Below are 15,903 nucleotides of genomic sequence, written 5' to 3' on the forward strand. Positions count from 1 at the left end.
TTGTCCCCTGAAGGCAATCCGATACTTTCGCTAGCAGAATTTTTTCACTTAAAGTAGATCTAATCCTGTTTCTTTGAAGATTCATCAATGTGCTATTAAATCCATAAAACATTTTTTTTTATATTTGTATATACAATACATTATGTAACATTTAATTACATTGTGTTATAGATCACAAACACTAGGCCATTCCTTTAGTAGAACACAACAAAAGTACCTAAAATGGTGCATAAATGAAGTTCCACATGCAGAATGTGTTAGACGTGGGTGGGCAGTCAAGCCGGATTATACATATAAATCATGTGCACACGACCTAAATCTGCAATGCAATATAAATTGCTCATTTCTCAGTAATACAAAATCCCATAGCGTGCCGGTTGGTCAGCCTTGGTATCTACAGTCATAATGAGAGAAAAACGTTATTTGAATGCTGTTCTTTGTATGATAAAAAGTAGCCTTTTCTGAATCACCCCTAACAAACCCAAGAATTTCAGAAGTTTTAGCAGATATTAAGTGTAAATCTTGTGGTGTTGGCTATTCTCTCAGTGGTAGATCTGGAGAACTTGATATTATTGTGGGAGTAAATTCTATGTGCAGAGCTGAATAATGCACTGTGAGAATACTGTGGTCCTTTGTTTAATAAAGAACAAGAGGAATTGGAATGCTGTTCATTATAATGAGTGATACTTAACCTTGGAGCCCTTTAAGGAATCTGGGCCATTTTAGAAATAAGCAGTGTGTGCATGTTTTATGCTAAATCTGTTTTAAATGTGTAGTTTTATGGTGAAAATAGTATCATTTTATTTATTTATTTTTCTCCTTTTTTATTCTAGTTGTTGGGGGCAGCTTTCCTCGCTATTGCCTTGTGGGCATGGGCCGAGAAGGTACGTTTACATATTTTAGATAAATTGTATGCAAAAATATTTGAATAAACACATTGTTAGGGGTAGTGCTAGTCCAGAAAAAATTCTAAAAAAACAAAACAAAAACTGAAATATCTCATTGACGTAAAACCTTTTGCACAGGTGCATCCCATTTCTCTAGAAAATCTTTTAGATGTTTCTACACTTTGGAGTCCACTAGTGGCAAACTCAGTCGATTTGGACATGATTTAGAAAGGCACACACCTGTCTGTAGAAGGTCTCACGACTGTGAATACATGTAAAAGAAAAAAAGAATTATTGAGGTCAAATGAACTGCTTGCAGAGCTCAGATACTTGGGACACGTATGTAGAGAAGACTACACATTGGCTGTATTGAATGTTCCAAAGAGCACAGTGGCATCCGTAATTCTTAAATGAAAGTTTAGAACAACCAGAACTCTTTCAAAAGCCGACTACCCCACAATCAGAGACGATGGGTCTTGGTAAGACAGGGTTCCAAAAACTCGATGGACAATCTGGATGACTGCCAGATATCATGTGTGGAGAAGCAGATGAAAAAAACTTTTGGATGGACAACCATCGCTGCAACACACCCCATTATGGCAGACTGGCACGATGGAAACCTCTCCTCACTGCAAGAAACAGAAAGACTGCTTAGAATTTGCAAATAAAACACCTAAAGAACTCTGACTGTGAGAAACGAGATCCCGATGAAATGAAGATTGATGTTTGGCCTCAATTGAAAGCGTCATGTCTGGAGGCAACGCACTTCATCTGCACAACACTATTGCAAAGGTAACTCATTGTTGTGGTAGCATCATGCTTTGTGTGTAATTTTCAGTGGCAGGCTTGAGAGAAAGCTGGATGCACCATAATACAGAGATATCCTTATAGAAAACTTGGTCCAGATAGTTCAGGACCTCAGACTGGGCCGAAGATTCACCTTCCAACACGATAATGTCACTAAACATGCAACCAAGACAACACAAGAGTGGCCTGAAGACAACTCTGTGAGTGTCCTTAAGTGGCCCAGCCTGACCCCAGACTTGAAACCAATTGAACATCTCAAGAGAGACCTGGAAATGGCTGTTCTCTGATGGTCCTCATTCAACCGAACATATCTTAAGAGAATATGCAGAGATTAATGATAGAAACGACCCAAATCCAAGTGTACAAAGCATGTTGGTCATTGTACTCACATAGACTGGAGGCTTTAACGGCTGAGAAAGGTGTTTTTACCAAGTACTTTACCAAGTACTGTTTGAATACTTATGTCAATGTAATATTCCATTTTTTTTTCTGTTTATTGTATTTGTACAATGCTTTCCTATGGGATTTTGTGTGATGCTAGACATGCATAGTGTGAGAACGTCGGGCGACCCAAAGTCGCCTAATGGCTTGGAAGTCCGTCTAGTGGTTGTTTCCCAGCACAGGTATAGTTGTAGATTACACATAATCCTACCTGAATGCAAACTCCTCATTCACATAGTTTGAGAATGATACATTCACTTTAACTTTGACTCCCGTGGTAATTAAAAAAAAAATAAATAAAAATGTGACTCATCTTTTAAACTATTCAATAGATTGTTATGGCAAAAAAATATACACCTTTTTAGCTTGTTCAAAATAGCAAAACCCAATTTCTCTTCAATAGCATTGATGTGGCAAGTGCAATAAAAAATAAATAATAATAAAAAAAAGGTAAAAACGCTTCTCATTCCATCGCTGAGTCCTTCCTGCCTATCCTCTTTGCCTGATGTGACTCCAACTTGCAGGAGGGGATTGATTTTTCAGTCACACAGAGCTTTACAGGAGCACAAAAAATTCATTTTTGTCTGTGGTGGGTTTTTTGTTTTGTGTTAGTTTTTTTTTGGTTTTTTTTACGTGTGATCTGGTGACCTCCTCTGCTCTTTTGAAGTGAAACTGGAGTGACTGCATTCTTGGATTAAAACAATTTTCAAAGCGGTAACTCTTTATGAATAAAACTCTTTATGAATTTAAAAATCAAACCCTTAAAGGAACAGTATTTCTAATGCTATATTAGTTTATTGTCCACCCCTCTCCCTGCCAAACAAACTGTTAAAAAAAAACAAAAACAAACAACAACAAAAACCCGTTAAACACGTGCATCTTTCCTATGCGCTGGCTCTGCCTCCTCTGTCGGAATTGGGACAAACCTAATGCGCATGCATGGGAAATGCAGCAGGCCCATTACGCCTTCCGCAACAAATCAATGCTTTCCTATGGAGATTTTGTAATTGCTGACATCCTCATGCAAAGCATGAGGACACCCAGTAGTTTCACAGAGTTTATTTTTGTAAAACTGCAGTGTTTTAACTTGCAGGATTAAGGGGACAGGGACAGTGAACCTAGACCACTTCAATGAGATGAAGTAGTCTGGGTGACTGTAGAGTCCCTTTAACCAAGTTCAGCATGAAAGTAATTACAGATTCTTTATTACACCCACAACCAAATTATGTTAAAGAAAAAAAAGCAACAGCTTCACAACTGTTTTCATGCAAAACGGCCTGTAAAAAGTACTTTGAGGGAAAGCATGCCCCTGCAGTGTAATAATTAGTGGCATGCAAGAAAGAAAAGGTTGAATTGTTTAAATGGAGATAAATGCAAGAAAGGCCTTATATTACGTCAAAATATGTTACAGACATAACCAAAGTAAGTTTGTGTTCTCCTGTAGCACAAAGAAAGTCCACTAACCTGCGAGTAAAATAATAAAATACTGACTAGGCTGTTTAGACACTCGCACAGTTAAAGGGATAACCAAGTACCAAAACAACTATAGCTGTTCAGGTGTATAGATCAATTCTCTGCTATTCAGGAGTTAAATCACCTTTCTTTCTGTTTATTCAACCCTAGCCACTCCTCCCCTGGCTGTGACTGACACAGCCAGAATGGGAAAAAAAATTGTTTAATTTTCAATTAGATCTTACAGCGTAGTGTGTTTACTTTAGAAGCTTTCATCTCCTGCTCTGGTAATTTAGCCCTCTCTTGTGAGATGTAACACATTTGTTACCAAGGTATTTAGATCTTTTTCTCATGTATTCTGCCACAATTTCTCCTTTTTGTTTAAGTGCAGGCTTTCTTTTAATTGTGTGTGTTTATAAAAATAAAAAAGTGCAAGTGCAACAAATGAAAATGAACTCCAAATAGATTCACTAATAAGTCCCGATTTGTTAAAATGGCCAATATGATACGGCTTGTATTTAAATTAATATCTAGGCATTCTAAAAACAAAACAGAAAACAAACAAACAAACAGAACTATTGTCAGAAATGAGTTAAAGTTCTAAACAACATTTGGCATGCTGAGATTACAATTTTAAAAGTAGATACAGAATCCAAAATTGTAACACAATAGTATATTTTTGTAGAAAGTTACATTCCACCAGCTATTTATCCCTGAACATTTTGACACTTTTAATTTAACCTTTTTTTTTTTTTTTTTTTATTCTTTTTTTTTTTTTTTATAAAACAAATCTCCGTCAAATCTGCTGGTTAGATTTTTTTTTTTGTGTGTGTTTTTCATACATATGTTTTTATTATGGTGGTTAATTCATGGACCTCGTGTGTCCTACTACTGCACATACCCTGTATTTGTATTCTGCTACTGTTATCAAGTAAAATGATACCCCACATGTATAGCTTTGGCCCTTATCCAGCCCTTTATTCCACCTCTGAGGTATTCCCTCTGCTGACGTCAGTACTGACAGCAGCAAAGGGATTTTCCCGCTCACACAGTACAGAGCATGCTGTACTGTGCGATTGCAGCATGAGAGGGAGATCTCCCTTTCATGTTGCTGTTTCTGTATTCTGTCACTGTCGATCACACAGTAATCTCTGCTGGGCAGTTTGTAAAACCCAGCACTGATCGTGTGAGCAGGGGTGGCATGCAGGGAGACCGGAGCAGGGTCTTCTCACACCCCAGTGGTCTCCCTCTCTGGGTGCACGCTTAAAATCTCTGTGGATGAGTGCAAAAACTCAACTGCTGTGATTTAAAGGCCTGTGTGATCACTTTGAGGGCTGCACACAACTGATATGTCAGACAAGGGCCCCTAATTGTTGCCCCAGCTGACAGATGGAACCCTCAGGTATCTAGTGATACCTCACACTCCCTGCTGCCAGCAGGATTCTAACCCTGCTGGTACGTTTAATGTATGATAGTCTATGCCATGATGTAGTACTTAAGTGGTTAACTTTTACTCTCACACAGTAGGCTCCTGCAGGCTATTCAACAGCAGGAAATAAAAATAAAACACAACCTCTAAATTAAACACTCTGTGCAATAAAGGAAGTTTAAAAATTAGATGAGATCAGGTCTAATTACAGGAAATGTGTAGGTAGACCATGTGAGTCACAGCCAGGGGAGGTGTGACTAAGGCTGCATAAACAAAGTGATTTAACTCCTAAATGGCAGAGAATTGAGCAGTGATAATGCAGGGACATGATTTACACACCAAAGCCACTCCAATAATGTAAAAGTTGTTTTAACAGTGTAGATTATTATTTTATGAAGACTGATTACTGGATATACTAATGGTACCGTAATGTATATCTATAGCTGCCGCAGGACCACAACTACTGTGATGATTTACCAGCAGCTGCAGGCAGGTTCCCCTCAGGTTCACCATTCAGAGGCTTCTCATTCTGTTCTATGGGGTCTAATCTTATTCTATAAACCCCTCTCTAGCATTGGATGAATAGTTTATCCCCCACCCACAGTGTTGGAACTCCTGCGATCAAGGTACCATACCTTAGCTGCTCTCCGTTTATCCATGGCCTGGTCCACAGTGTTGTGAACAATGCTGTGTGCAGCGTGACTGCTGCTGCAGCTTAGTTCTCTCTCTACGTTTAGATGTGTACTGGTACAGGTTGGAAAAAAAAACAGATGTGAAAGGAGGAAGTGAAAACTCTTCGTTTGTTGTGTCCAAGCCTGAGACGCTAGTTCACAGCTGCTGTAATTCTTACAAATAATAGCAGTTATAAGTCATCAGGGTGTGCTGTTGCAGTGTAATCTGGGCTCCATAGCCTTTGCAGAGATAAAAAGTAGTTATGGTGCTTAGAGGGACACTTTAAGAGTGGAAAGGGGATATTTAAAATGAGTTACTAAAAGTTGGTGCAAGCCTGGAGGATCCATGGCACACTCGCCACGTTGAAGAGATCTAATTTCAGTAAAACCTCTATTTTTCTATGAAGCCTTAATTTCTTAGTATTATGGGATGGTTCAAAATATCAATGTGTAACCTAGGAGGTTTTCTTGAGGATGAATTAACACTAGTAAATAATTCAAGAGCTAAGTCACTGTATTCTGTTTTTACACCTGTGCTCTATCTGTGGGGCTGTATCTTCCCCTGAGCCCATATTTGGAGAGGATTATAAGAATTGGTGGAATCCAGCCATCTCTCAGGTGACTGGGTCACGTTAGGGGGAGAACACAGTAATATAGTTTTAGAAATGGGAACTCCTTTTCCAAACAAACAAACATAGAAAAGGGTGTAACCAGAGGAAATCCAAATGCTCACCACGTTCCAAAACCAACAACACAATCTAAACAGCATTTTATTTTGTTTTCTTTGTGAAAAGATCATGAGTCACCCAGATGTTACAGCCTAATACTTTGCATTCCAGTGATATTGTTCTAGCGATAGTCAGAGGAGCAGTGATTGTCATCTTTGCCCTGCTTATGATATTTTTGTTCCCTTCTCTGCCCACAGGGTGTCCTTTCCAATATCTCGTCCATCACAGACCTTGGAGGCTTTGACCCTGTATGGATTTTCATTGTTACTGGGGCTGTCATGTTTGTGCTGGGATTTGCTGGCTGCATCGGAGCCCTCCGGGAGAACACTACGCTTCTAAAATTTGTACGTAACAGCCCTTGAAAGTCACAATGCTATGAAAAGCACACAAAATGTGTACTTTGCTGTTAGATAGCAAACAGATTCTTCAAATATTCTGGTTTGTGAGGCCAACTAACTCCGTGCTATGAACCTCAGACGATCAAAGCTTTAAAAAAGAAAAAAGTACACATATCTTCTCTTTTTATTTTATTTTTAACATGGGCTAATTGTTGACATTGGCAGTGTAGGTGCTGTTGGCATGTCACATGTAAAGGTCGTTCATAGACCGCTAATACTTTGGGGTTTTATTCATTACACTCCAAATTGTAGTGAATTGAATGCCAAAGCGGAAAAAAAACCCCTCTTATTTGGCTATTAGTAAATTGAAAACAAATTGCTCAATTTAGGACAGTTGTGAAATTTGTCAAACTCTGTTTTGGTCTCAGCACTGCTTTTTTTCTGTTGTAATTAACGTTTTTAATATTTAAATGCAGTACAAGCTGTTCCTAAAGTCGTGAAACAGGAACCCCATCCCCCTCTGGCCCTGGAACAATTAGTATTATGAAATACTTAAATTGATTGTGTTGGAAGTTAATTTCACTGAAATTAAATTCCAAATCAAGAGATGTATATTTCCTATGCCTGACAATTCATGACATTGGGCGGAGCTATCTCTATCTAAAAATGTCAATCCCTCTAGCCGTCACAAGTGACGCCTGCATGGCATTGGCTTTATTTATAGAGGATCCCGTGATCTTGCGGGATCCTCGATAGATCTCAATGATGTACTCTCGCACACCCGCATAAGAGGACACGCCAGGAGATGGCAGCACACACGAGGGACAGGTTCAGGTAAGTAGAACTCCCCTTTCCCTTGATTAAGCAAATCTAAATCAAGGTAAAATAGGTTTTTAATCCCTTACATAATTGCCTAGCTGAATATAGGGAGGGAAAAATACTGTTCTAAATGTACTGCTTATAGTAATACCGTTCATTTATTATTATTATTATTATTGCCATTTATATAGCGCCAACAGATTCCGTAGCGCTTACGTATAATATGTACACTTTAAAAGAAAGTGTTTGCGGTTTATATTCCCAACCAAACTCTAAAACATTTCTTTAATTTTTTATTCATAATCTGCAAATATTCGATTAATGATACACTTTTACAGACCTTGTAGTGTTGAGCATTTAATTCCAGTAAGGAAAATTCAAATTTTATATTTATACAAACACATATATCATTCTGTTAATAAAATTTTTATGTGAGCATCTCAATTTTTTTTTTTTTTTTTTTTTTTTTTTTAATTTGTATTTTATTGAGTGTTTTGCAACATAGAATACAACTTATACAGGGTATGTCTTGGAGGCATGTATTAGTCCTTTGCCTCTTCTATAAGTCAGAGTTCTGTTGCTCATTCAAACATGTCACACAGGTTGTCTTCAGTTGGGTTTTGTCATTGTCTGGTGTGTGTTCTCGTCTACTGTGAGTTGTTGTGTTTCGGCTGTGTTGTGTAGTCTTGTGTGGCTATGTGTATTTATGGTGTCGGGCTTCAAGGCTATGTGGTTTTGCGTCTCTTAGGTGTTTTGTGAAGTGTCTGAGGGGCAGAGTGTCATGGGTTACCTTCTAGTCCGTCCTTATGTGGGGCTGTCGCTCTCTCTCTATGTGAGTCTCGTGTGGTCTATGAGTCATGTAGCCTAGTATGGGGTTAGGCATGTGGCAGGACAGTCCTTGTTTTAGGGCCGCTCTGCCCTTAGGCTCTCCGGCGTCTTTGCTGGAACCTGGATCCCTCCGGGTCAGGCCGCAGTATTTCTTGGTTCTTTACCCGGTAGGTTCATAGACTTCCAAAACGCCGTGGGATCTTCCCCAGCTGATAGGGTAAGTGTTTCGTGTGCCTTTTGGATGTTCAGCGTTCCATCGTCTCCCCAGCGGTACCGGACCTCTGCCTCTCTCAATTTCTTGGCTACTGGTGCCAATTGTCTTCTCGCTACCAGCGCTGCGAAGGGAAGGTCTCCATAAACCGTCACACTGCAGCCCTCGAGCCGGAACACCTTGATCTCTCTGGATTTGTTGAGGATAGCGGTTCTCACCCCTATGTCTCTGGTGATGACTATGATGTCTCTTGGTGCCTCCTGTGGTGCTGCTGCCGCCTTCCGGACTCTGAACGCTGAGACCACCATCCCTTTGGTGTCTTTGCTCTTTAGGCCCATCGAGTCCACCAATCTCTGGACGAAGGGCAGCAGGACTTCGTCACCCACTGTTTCTGGGATTCCCCGCATGCGGACATTTTTGCGTCTGTGGCGGGATTCCAGTGCGGTCACCGACCGGGTAAGTTTCTGCACCTTCGTGGCCAGATCCTCGATTTGGTCGTGGGCGTCCTGCATCTGGTGTTCCCTAGTCTGCTCTTTATCTTCTATGTCAGAGACCCTCTTGCGGAGGTCTCCTATGTCTGCTTGTGCTTCCTTTAAATCTGCTTTCCAGACTTGCCTTATGTTTTGTAGGAGGCTTTTAATGTCTCCTTTAGTCACTGGGGAGGAGTCCTCGTCGGAATCCGTTTCTGGGTATTCTTCTCCCGGTTCAGGCGAGGTAGATAGGTCTCCCTCCTCCTGGGACGCTTCTGAGGCCTCCTCTTCAACCCGAGCCGCGGGCGCCATTTTGGCTGGAGCCGCGGGCGCCATTTTGGCGGGAGCCGCAGTCGCGGCTGCAGGTCTCTCAAAGGAGAGCCTTATGTCCGGCATTCTCGGGGTCGCTGGCGGCTGGTTTCTTCTGTTTTTGCGCCCCATAGTAGTCTCTGTCGGAGGGTGAGTAGGGATGTCGCCAGTGGTGCTCCTGTATTTCTTTTTCCTGCTCTATTTTGTTTTCTGTCTCGGAGCTCCAGAGGTTTGCGTCCGCTCTTGCATCTCAATTTTTTAATGGCGTTTTGTTTCTGGTTTTTTACCCCCTTTTTTTTTTGGTGAATTCGGTTAATCGCAGTTATGTATTATGCCCTATTTGGCCTACCTGTAATTTACTCGTGATTTAATTGCCTCCTTAATTAAGGGAACATTCCAGACACCATAACAACTTTATCGTAATTAAGTTATCCTGGTGTGAGGTACTAGCTCACCTCAAGCCGTTAACAAACCGTTTAATCCCAAAGTACTGAATCCATCGCCTGGCCGCTCTGCCCACCTCCTGCCTCTGTCAGAGATTTGAATCAGGATGTCTCTGACAGTGACAACACTGATGTTTTTATTATATTGTGCTTAATCTTCATTGATCATAGTTTATTTTTATATTGCTTTACTTCTTTATACAGGTGGTGTGTGTGTGTGTGTTTTTTATTTTATTTTTTAATTTTATTTTAGAAATAATGCTCCTATCATTTATAATGGTTGTCACAGAACATACAGTCTAAAAAGTGCTTTATTTTTTTATTTTTAAATAACGTGTTCTTTTGGAATTTCCCACGTATGAAAGTGCTTCAACTTTTGACTTTGTACTGTGATGTATTTTTTGTATAATTTTTCTGTAGAGGAAAACTGCTACTTGTTTGTAGAATAAACAGTCATTTCTAGGCTATCTGTATTCATTAGGTACAGAAATTTAGCAACATTAACTTGGAACCATTGCTTCTTTACAAATGACACCACTAAATAATCTGTTAAAATTACTAATAACTTGTGCTAAAAGAACACCATAGCATTAGGAATCCAAATGTATATATGTATGTGGTGACGGGTACCCTAGTCACAGTTTAGGCGATACCCTCACTCCTCATTCCCCGTGCAAGAGGTAAAAGTTAACCACTCGAGCGTTAACTTCCGTAGCATCCCACGCCACACTGCTCTGTCCATGGCTGATCAAAATTGATAATCTCATTCAAGTCAATGCTTTCCTCAGGAAAAAAATTGGGAGGTGAAAAACACCGTGCTGAACCAATAAATTGATCTCTCTGAAACCATCTAAAATTAATCGTAGTTTTATTTCACTATATCACGGAAGCACCTCTAGAGACAGGATAACCCCGTAAAGAACACATTGCTGTTGTGGCAGAAGGGCAATGTTTTTATCTGCAGGGTTAAAAAGGAGGGACGGACGGTCACGGCATCTAGACCACTTCATTGAGATGAAGTGATCTTGGTGCCTCTAGTGTTCCTTTAATTCTTTGTCTGTGTGATGCTTTGTTGGGGCACACATTGCAATTGAAGAGGAGAAAATAGATACATCGTTTTATTTCTCCCCATCTGTGGATGCATCCACAATGCTGAAAATTCTACCATTAATTGACATGGAGCTGAGATGGAAATGATTGATTTCTACATTTTATTCTCGCACTGCAAAACGAATATCTGTTTAAATAAAGTATATATGTAAACGTCATGGAAAGTGACAGTTTCCCCTTAAGCCCATAAATCGGTAATGTGATTTGCCTTATTGCTAAGTAACAGCATTGTGATGGAATGTTGTTTTACAGCCCTTTTCCTGATGATCACATAGATTTGGACCTTGCTATATTTTTTACTGGTTCACCCTTGACCTCTGTTCAATGGAATGTGTTTTACTTGCAGCGAATTGCATTGTATTAAGCGAACTGAAGTTTGAGAAGATTTGGATTGGAACAGGGAATGTGTTTTATTTGCAGAGAATTGCGTTTTATTAAAAGAAGAACAGACGTTCTAAAATACAGGGATTGATACTATATTTTACACAGAGGACTCAGATTTTTGTTTTTATTTTGACTTTAAAGGGACTCTATAGTAACCAGAACCACTACAGTTTAATGTAGTGGTTCTGTTATGTATATCATGTCCTTGCAGGCTTTTTTTATATAAACATTGCTTTTTCAGAGTGTTTACATTGGTGCCTAGTAATACCAGTGGCAGTCACACAAGTGGTCAATAGAGGTTCAAACCTTCAAATAAATAGTATATACATAAATGTACATAACGGTAAAAGAAATACAACAACAAAATATGTTTAGTATATTTGCCAATAAAACACAATTCCATATTAAAGCTATGTTAAAAAATAAATTTAAAAAAAGCGACCCTACAAAATCCTTGGTTGGTGCAGGGTACTAATTGCACCATAACCTTTGCTGTGATACACAGTTGTTATAGTGTGTAAAATGATCTGCACAAATTCGTTTTCTGACATTGCTAACCTTTTCTTGTAACCTGATCAAAATGGAAGCTTATTATTTATTGATGAGGCATTCTCTGACATATTTTTTTTTATTTTTCTTTCATCAATTGATAAAGGCCCAGGGAAACATAAATGCAGTCCTTTTACTGCGACATAACTACAAGCACGGTTTCTTGTATTGGTTGAGGTATCTTTTGCCCTTTAATGTTGTAACTTGTATTTTGTATAAACAGGCCAGGAATTCTTTACACAGCCAGTACTTGTCATGCATCTGTGCTGAAAAAAAACAACAAAAAAAACGAACGACAAATATGGCTTTCACAATGGACGCTCACACAACTGTTTCCCTTTTTAATCTGTGACACTGTGTTAAAATTAAATGTAATCACTTTGTTTTTAAGTGGAGCTGTCATCTGCAAATGTGGATATGAGAAGGTCCACTTCATAAAGCGGTTTACAACTTGTCAGTGGTGATACTCTAACTGCTGGCAGCAATAAGAGACTAGACTTTTAGGCTATGCAGTGATCTATTGCCCATAGCAGGGGTAGGCAACCTTCGGCACTCCAGATGTTGTGGATCGCATTTCCCTTGATGCTTTGCAAGCATTATGGCGTTATGAGCATTATGGGAGATGTAGTCCACAACATTTGGAATGCGCAAGATTGCCTACCCCTGACCTATAAGGTTGTTTTGAAGGGATCTTGATGAAGCATGTTGGCTTTAATTTCAGGTCTTCCTAAACATATTTTAAGATATGAATGGGCACGCCATTTGCACATGGTATGACTTATGCTTGCCTTGCGGATACTTTTCTCTGCAGTTCTCCGTCTTCCTGGGTCTGATCTTCTTCTTGGAGCTGACTGCAGGGATCTTGGCTTTTGTGTTCAAAGACTGGATCAAAGATCAGCTCAACTTCTTCATTAATAACAATGTGAAGGCATATCGGGATGACATCGACCTCCAGAACCTCATAGACTTTGCTCAGGAATATGTAAGTGTAAAAATATTAATTTTCTTCATCAAAAGATTTGACTGTACTTCATGAAATTCAAAATGTCAAAAAATGAAACTCTTGCATTTATTAAGACAGAAATATACTTTAAAGTAAGACTTTCAGATCTCAGAAATTCCCTGTACTCCGCAATTAAACTTTCCCTGACAAGGCACAAACCGACTCGCTCTGCGTTACTGCTGTGCGTTTCATGACCCAGTATTTGATATGTGCATTTGTTATATATGTCCGGGCGCACGGCCGGCCACCTCCCCCAGCGCTCCGCTCTGTTATGTATGTCAACCATGGGCGCCATCTCTCCACATGCCTCTCCTCTAGTCCTATTAGGGAGGCTTGCGTCGATTCCGCCCTATATATCTCTTCCATGTGTTCCATCCAGTGCCCTATTGTTGGGGTGACATCCTGTTTCCAATACAATGGTATTAAGGCTTTGGCGGCATTCAGTAGATGTCGGAGGATAGTTTTCCGGTATGTCCTGATGGTGTCTGGTGTGGAATGTAGGAGAGCTGCCTCCACGTCGAAGCATCCATCTGTCCCCAGGGTCTCTTCTGTTTTTCGCTTCACTTCTTCCCAAAATGGTGTAATGTGTGGGCAGTCCCACCATATGTGTAGTATCGTTCCCTGGTCTTCTCCGCACCTCCAGCATGTTAGGTATAGTAGGAAAGATTCTGTGCAAACTGTCGGGTGTTCTGTACCAGAACGAGAGGAGTTTGTTTCTTGGTAGTGAGAGAGAAGTAAAGAATTTGCATTAATTCCTCAATTGTGTTTATCCCTGAAATAATAAACTGACTGTCACACACATTTATGTATTTTTAAGTTAATTTTTTTAAAAATTTAATTTATTTAAATTTCTTTTTGGGTGGGTGTTGTGGTGTCCTATTTTACTTAAAATGCATTCATGCACACACATTAGCCTTTAATGGTATGTTTCAGTGCTGTGAACAGGTTATTTTAACCCCTTAAGGACACATGACATGTGTGAAACGTCATGATTCCCTTTTATTCCAGATGTTTGGTCCTTAAGGGGTTAAAGGAACACAGTAGAGTTAGGAGTACAAACCTATATGCTTTCCTATAGGTTGATGATCTCAGCCATGGAGGTGGGGCTAGGTGTTGAGCGGGTGAAAAGGTAAACTCATGAATGAGTTATAGAAGTAGAGAGTGCGCCGAGTACATCTAATTAAAAAACATTGAATTCACGTGACATAATTTTACGCAGTTGTTTCAGAGGAAGCACCGTTTAGTAGCTATTTGGAAGATGGCCACTAGGGGCGTGTTTAACCCTGTAATCATAACATTGCAGTTTTGCGGGGTCACTGAACCATTGAGCTGGAGCGGTCTGGATTTATTTAGTGTTCCGTTAAAGCCCGCTGTGCTCATGCTGTCTCAAGAGATAGCAGAGGTTGTGCACATCAGCTGCAGAGTGCATATACTCAGAGGCAAAAATTCTAATTCATAAAAATGCTGCCCTAGAGTAAGGTTCTCTGCCCAGGAAGCTAACGTAGATAATTCTTTTCCCACACTCTGCAGGTTCAGTTATCTTAATTTCTGTCAAGATATTGAAACTGTCACAGAGGGCTCTTTCATATAGAGGAAAGAGCGTGGCTGTGAGAATTTTTTTTCTTTGATTAATATTAACTATTTTGCATCATGCATACCTCTATAGCGTATGGCTGGATAATCTTCTGAAGCCACCATTGTCCTTCAGGGGTGTTGGAATTAGGATTCCTAGCACTGATGCCATAGGCTGGCAGAGCATTATAGGAGTTACAGTCTGACAACAGCTGGTAGGTCAGTGTTTGACACAACTGTTATGAACTTGTTGCTGTAAATTCTAATCTCTGCATTGCAAGAGCGCCCTCCTGTGGAGAATAAAAAAAATCTCAGCAAGTGGACATTAAATCTATAATGCTGCCATGCCGGTTTAATTTGTTAAAACATTGAGCATTGTGTAATAGTTGCACTCTCCTCTCGCAATATTTTGTGTTTTGGTAAAAAAATAAATAAATAAAACAAAGTTTGCTTTTTGTCTGCATAATGATTAAATTGTTCCTCTTGGCTTGCCGTACATGACTGTCTTGCTTCTCTCACCTTTTCCTAGTGGTCATGTTGTGGTGCTCATGGACCAAACGACTGGAATCTCAACATTTATTTCAACTGCACAGACTCTAATCCAAGCAGGGAGCGTTGTGGAGTGCCCTTCTCATGCTGCGTGAAAGACCCAGCGGTAAGAGTCTTCTTTTGGGTCAGGGTTTATACATCTATGTCATTACGGCCATCACTTTTCACTTTGTGTACCTTTTAACCCCTTAAGGACCAAACTTCTGGAATAAAAGGGAATCATGACATGTCACACATGTCATGTGTCCTTAAGGGGTTAAACACATCGCCTGGATTATCTATTGAAAGCAAAATATTTCTTGCCAATGTCTTACTCTGAAACCAATGTTTGTTCATATTTCATTTCATTTCAGTAGATTACTTTGGACAAAATGCACATTGTTGTTCCTTTTTCTTTCCCCCTCTTATTAATGGTGGCTTCACTTTAAGGTTATAGCTTCACCAGCCGAAGTCAAATGTGGATACAAAACAGTACTAACATTCTATCAATCTGTACTTATATTCTAAAAATGTAACTTTTTCATGGTTCTTTGTTTTTGTTTTTGTTTTCTTCTTTGACTCTATGCATTTCTCAATAATGTGCTCACGTTGTGGAACAAAAGTGACATGGTGTCACTTTAGAGAACATACTATTACCTGTATACAATGTATTTTAACACATAGATATTTTGACCTTTATTTCCCTCCACCCATTTTTGTTATTTATAAATGTGGCTTCTGTTGTGGCCTTGATTTAGCGTATAATGGCAATTTAATATAGAGCAATGGATGCCAAGGGTAGATTTCCAGTTTTTTAATACACATTCCTGGATGCTGTTCTTGCCTTAAAACTAGCAGTGCATTCTGGGATCAGTAGTTCTGCTGGTAACCTACCTTTGGCTACAGAGGATGGGAGTGGAGAAA

At 39.7% G+C, this 15,903-nt stretch overlaps 1 protein-coding gene across 1 annotated transcript in view; it reads left to right on the plus strand.

The window, feature by feature from the left end:
• TSPAN17 (tetraspanin 17) overlaps positions 1 to 15,903 on the plus strand; it is a 68,926-nt gene that overhangs the window by 35,695 nt on the left and 17,328 nt on the right. Inside the window, exons 2-5 of the mRNA XM_063447286.1 lie at positions 834 to 884; positions 6,613 to 6,759; positions 12,688 to 12,858; positions 14,981 to 15,106. Of these exons, the coding sequence (XP_063303356.1) occupies positions 834 to 884; positions 6,613 to 6,759; positions 12,688 to 12,858; positions 14,981 to 15,106 (495 nt within the window). The remainder of the gene's footprint in view (positions 1 to 833; positions 885 to 6,612; positions 6,760 to 12,687; positions 12,859 to 14,980; positions 15,107 to 15,903) is intronic.

Source organism: Pelobates fuscus, chromosome 3 (assembly GCF_036172605.1).
Source record: "Pelobates fuscus isolate aPelFus1 chromosome 3, aPelFus1.pri, whole genome shotgun sequence".
NCBI classification, from domain to species: Eukaryota; Metazoa; Chordata; class Amphibia; order Anura; family Pelobatidae; genus Pelobates; species Pelobates fuscus.